This window comes from Galeopterus variegatus, unplaced genomic scaffold (genome assembly GCF_000696425.1).
Source record: "Galeopterus variegatus unplaced genomic scaffold, G_variegatus-3.0.2 Scaffold6837, whole genome shotgun sequence".
Lineage (NCBI taxonomy): Eukaryota > Metazoa > Chordata > Mammalia > Dermoptera > Cynocephalidae > Galeopterus > Galeopterus variegatus.
In genome coordinates this window covers 97,422-102,716 of record NW_007732948.1, presented here as the reverse complement: position 1 = coordinate 102,716, position 5,295 = coordinate 97,422, and the positions used below count along the sequence as shown (strand labels likewise).

At 43.3% G+C, this 5,295-nt stretch overlaps 2 protein-coding genes across 2 annotated transcripts in view; both read left to right on the top strand.

The window, feature by feature from the left end:
- The window catches only part of LOC103606784 (putative protein ZNF815), a 22,371-nt gene extending 18,356 nt beyond the window's left edge, over positions 1-4,015 (top strand). Inside the window, 4 exon segments of the mRNA XM_008591331.1 lie at positions 235-361; positions 630-725; positions 3,494-3,777; positions 3,779-4,015. Of these exon segments, the coding sequence (XP_008589553.1) occupies positions 235-361; positions 630-725; positions 3,494-3,777; positions 3,779-3,853 (582 nt within the window). The 3' untranslated portion in view covers positions 3,854-4,015.
- Positions 4,016-4,095: 80 nt separating this feature from the next.
- LOC103606783 (zinc finger protein OZF-like) lies at positions 4,096-5,245 on the top strand. The gene has a single exon (XM_008591329.1). The coding sequence runs from the start codon at positions 4,246-4,248 to the stop codon at positions 4,696-4,698; it is 453 nt and encodes a 150-aa protein (XP_008589551.1). The 5' UTR covers positions 4,096-4,245; the 3' UTR covers positions 4,699-5,245.
- The last annotated feature ends 50 nt before the right edge of the window (positions 5,246-5,295 follow it).

Below are 5,295 nucleotides of genomic sequence, written 5' to 3'. Positions count from 1 at the left end.
CTTCCCAAGTGGCGCACTATCCAGTGCGCCACCGGGCCGGCCCAGGTAGTGAGATCTTTTCTAATGATCTTTTCTGTTTCCTGCAAAGTGTAGTACAAAGTTAGGATGTGCCAAACTTCCTATATGACATGGGGAAATCTGACTTCCCAAGGTGGTAAGATCAATCTCCGCTGTGCCTTTGCCGTGACACTCAGTGTCAAACACTCCAGATTAATCAGGAATGTGCTGTTCCAGGAGTCACTGACATTCAAGGATGTGGCTGTGGGCTTCACACAGAAGGAGTGGCAGCAGCTGGACTCTGCGCAGAGGAGCCTGTACCGGGACGTGATGCTGGAGAACTATAGCCACCTGGTCTCAGTGGGTGAGGAGGGATTTCCTGTGGCCCTCAGATTATGTCTGGGTACCTTTCCTTTCTCAGCTATGTAAAATTGTGGGTCCTCTAAGAGTGTTTGCCCTTGGGTTTCAGTGGCCAAAATGTCTCCATCTCACTTGGAATGTTTGAGAAGTTACCTCCCAAGTGAAACATCTGGTCTTTGGCTGAGATATCAATGTTCTGTTGTGTGGCCTGAACTGTCTGCTTGCTTAGAAGGTGGCTCAGCACAAATTCTGTAACTATTTCTCATGAACAGGGTGTGTGGTCAGCAAACCTGCTGTGATCTCCAGGTTGGAGGAGGGGAAAGAGCCATGGATGGAGGAGGAGGAGATGTGCAGATGGGGCTTTCCAGGTGAGAGAACAGCCTGCGGGGGGACCGTGGGGACAAGCCTCCAGGAAGTCACAAAGTAGAACCTTGGATGTTTTCTTGTTTCAGGCAACTGTTTTTTAAAGCCTTGGATCTTTGCAAGCAGCTGTGGACATTTGGCCCAAGACCTTAAGATGCCCAAATGGTTCCTGCTACCTGCACACATCACACATCACTACACGACTGCTTTCCTTTCTCTGGATTTTAGACAAAGGCATATTCTGTTTTCATCTATACTTTTCTTCTGCCTTGCTGTCCCCACTAAGATATTTCTTGCTCGCGCAGCCTTTCTCTAGAATCCGCAGTCTTACACTTTGCCCCATGCTTATGAAATAGGCTTTCTCGCGTGTTCATGGATTCATAGATTTGCCCTCTTTTAAAATTGCTGCTATTTTGTGCCACTCGTTTTTCTTTTAGTTAAATTTTCTTTTCTTTCTTTCACCATGAAGTACCTTGAGAACATATTTTCCACACCTGTATTCTAGTTCTCATCCTCTCCTTCACACCTGCAAGCAGGTAAAAGCCATTCCTCTACTTCAGTGTGAATTGGTGATTTAAATCCCTGCTGTCCCTCTTGTGTTGCATTTATTCAGGTCAGTCACCTAGTTTCTGCCACAGAAGATGAAGTGGGTGTGTTGTCGAGAGCTGGCATAACCTTTTCGATTAAAGTGTAGTCCACTCTCACATGCTCCTTGTCGGGGGGCAGTGGGGTGTTTCCTACTCTGCTTCTAGCTCGGTCACCATGGAGTTGCTGAGTCTTCTCATTTTGCCATCTTCTCCTTTTGATGCCTTAGGTCCTGATTTTCCCCCCTTTTTAGAAATTCCTTTAATCTCCCTCTATCTTTTCCATTTCTTCTCATGTCATCCCAAAACATATCATATGCCTAAATGGTCTAATTACTAGTTGGCTCTTCCAATTCCATTAATGGAATTATTGGATCAATAATTCCGTTATTGATCTTGGATATTAATACCAACTTTACTTAGTGTATCTGATTATTCTGGTACCAGCCTTAGTATGTTACATTTTATGTGACTTTTAAATCCCTCTTTTTTTGAAACCATGTAATATGGCCCCATTCTGCCTAGTAGGTTATAATGGCGGCTTTTCCCCCATCTCTTCATAACCCCATGGTAAGAAGAGCCTTTTTTTTTTTTTTTTGTCCTTATTCCTCTTTTTTTCAGGACAAGGATTCTTTTTCAAGCATTTGCTCGGGGCAGTTGTTATTAATCAGGGATCCACACCAGAATCACCTGGGGAGCTTTAAAAATGCCTCTGGCTGGGTTCAACTCCAGAAAATTCTGATGGGGGAGATTAGTAGGTGATGGTTTTTACCCCTTAGGAATTCAGCCATTGGGCTTGGGAACTTCTAAATAGAGGGTGACATCTTGCATTGGATATAGGTGCCAGATGTGAAGCCACAGGCAGAGTTTGTAGTTAAAATGTAAATGAAAATAAAAGCTTTTAAGGATCTAAGCACAGGGTAAAGAATCTCAAAATCAATTCCACAGTGATATGGAAACCAACATGTACAAGGAATGTTAATATGGGTTTAGTGGGAGGCTGGTCTGCAGCCGAGTTCATCAAGCATACAGAAAGGGGCCAGATGAGGATTTGGTTGTCAGCCAGATCTGGTGTTGAGGAAGTGAGACTGAATAAAATGGTAAGACAGGCATCAGAGGAGAGAGGGAATCTGATCCTGGAGGATAGCTGTGCCTTGTCTTGTGTTCTCATATTGGACATAATAAAGATCTGTGGGTCCACATGAGGATACATCACTGCGGAACAGAGCTCTGGATCTGAGATCATTCCTTTAACAGTAAAGGATTTAAGCTTTGAGAAAATTAATTTGGTATGCAGAATGAAGGGGAACCTAAGGTGGGAAGGGCATAGCAAGTGCAGGTTTATAACCCAGGAATAAAGTAAGGGACTTACAACCTCTTTCAACCTGAGTCCTTTGCTTAGGTTTCTTAAACACCCTTCTCTCTCAGTCCTTCTGGAAAACCTAATCTTTCATCTTTGCTCATATTTCCTAAATACCCTCTTTCCTGTGGGCCCTCCTTGTTATGTCTTCCTCCTCATCAAGGGATATGCTTGAGCTGTCCACTTATGGCTTGTCATAGCCAATTATGCCTGAATCTTCCCAGTTCTGCATTCAGTGATGTCATCAGGGTAGCTTGCAACTGGCCACAGCAGGGGAGTGTTTCCACTGAGGAAACGGTAAATGCTGCAGTTCAGGGCCTCTCCCCGCTGTGCCCTTCAGTGAGCTGCTTCTTCAGTACATCAGTGGCTGTAATCCACCACCTTCCAGTTCTTCTTTCCTGCTCACTTACTTGTGTCTGTTTCTTCTTGCCAGTCTTTCACGTCAAAAGTTCAGGGCCTCTCCCCGCTGTGCCCTTCAGTGAGCTGCTTCTTCAGTACATCAGTGGCTGGAATCCACCACCTTCCAGTTCTTCTTTCCTGCTCACTTACTTGTGTCTGTTTCTTCTTGCCAGTCTTTCACGTCAACCATGTTAAAGGCAAAGCTACTTACATTCACTGTCAATGTTTTATCCCTATTTTCAGTATTTTTTTCTTTTCAAAAGCCAAGAGACCAGAAAGTGTTTGTAGTAGAATTATTATTATTTTGTTAGTCTGGGCGATTAGGCTTGAAAACACAGAATTAATCCTCCCTTCAAACATTTCTGAAATAATTCTATGATATGACACTGGGAAGATTAACAAGTTTGTGTTATTTATGTATTTTTTCTAGATGAAGTTGGGCACGTTGATACCCAAGTAGACAGACAACAGGAACACCAAGACAAAGCTTTGGGGCAAGTTGCAGTTCTAGACAAGAAAAAATGGACTGAAACAGGGCTCCGTGAGTGTAATGTACCTGAAAAACAATCCCATCAGAACACAAACCTTGTTCTGTCAAGACAACAGGGCCGTACATGTGACTCATGTGGAAAGACTTTGAAACATGACGTGGACTTTACTCCTAATGCATACCTTGCAAGAAGGAGATTTAAGTATGATGCACATGGGAACTTATTTCTCTATTCTAAGCCTGAAACTCCACATTCTGGAGGGGATCCACGTGAATGTAACCAGTGTAGAAAAGCTTTAAGCCAAGACAAAGCCCTTAATGCAGATCAGGGAACCGAAAGTGGTGAGAAACCCCATGAATGTACTAAATGCAGGAAAACCTTCTCCCGCAGGTCAGAACTCATTGTACATCACAAAGTCCACGGAGGTCAGAAATCCTGTGGGTGCGGCGAACATGGGAAGGGTTTCAGGGAATGTACTAAATGCAGGAAAACCTTCTCCCGCAGGTCAGAACTCATTGTACATCACAAAGTCCATGGAGGTCAGAAATCCTGTGGGTGTGGCGAACATGGGAAGGGTTTCAGGGAAAAGGTTTGCCTCAACAAACAGGGAAATCGCACAAAAGAAAAACCCAATGGAGACAGCAGTTGTGGGAAAACAGTCTCCCAGAAGACAGGCCTCTCTGTACCTGAGATGATCCGTGCTGGAGAGAAGCCTTATAAGTGTTTGGAATGTGCAAAAACCTTCTCCCACAAATCACGTCTCATGGAACATCATCGATCACATACGGGAGAGAAGCCCTATAGCTGCAGAGAATGTGGAAAGGCTTTCTCCCGGAAGTCATGCCTCATTATACACTACAGAATCCACACGGGAGAAAAGCCCTATGGCTGCAGTGAATGTGGGAAAGCCTTTTTTCAGAAGTCACACCTCATTCTCCATCAGAGGACTCACACAGGAGAGAAGCCCTATGGGTGCAGTGAATGTGGGAAAGCCTTCTCCCAGAACTCATGCCTTATCATACACAAGAGAACTCATATGGGAAAGAAACCCTACGAATGCTCCGACTGCAGGAAGACCTTCTCCCAGAAGGCAAATCTCATCCGGCATCATAGAATTCACACGAGGGAGAAACTGGATGAATGAGAGCAAAAGTTACATCAAGAAGTCCCAACCTATCTAGGGACAGAAACCTGTGGATGTGGAAAAGCCCTCAGCAAGAAATCCAATGCCCCTGTGTGCAGAGATCCATACTGAGGTGAGATCCTGCCAATCTGGTGAATTAGGAAAAGCTTTGTTCTGTTAAAACCAATGATGGAAGGATACTGATGGGCTAGAGTGATATATTTTCATAGGATATACTTGATTATAAAGGGCATCTATGTAAACTGTGGATATTGAGCTTCTAAATATAGGAATAAATTGTATCATTAAGATGTAATAAGCATCAGAACAATCCCAGATGTATATAGGGGTTATGTTCCTGTGTATGCTACATAAAAATTATTTATTTTTGTGTTTCATTGGTGAACTGAACATAATTGTGAATTTTGTATATGTGTATACTGTGTTATATAGAATAATATCTATCAAGACGTTCTACACTAAATTATACCATCCTGTCTTTGTAATATATATTATAACTGGAGTGATGTGAATTAATTATTAAACCAGAAGTCCATATACAGTGCCACATACTATTTCTGCTGTTGATTCCTGGCAGGTATTAAAGAGCCCCTGAAT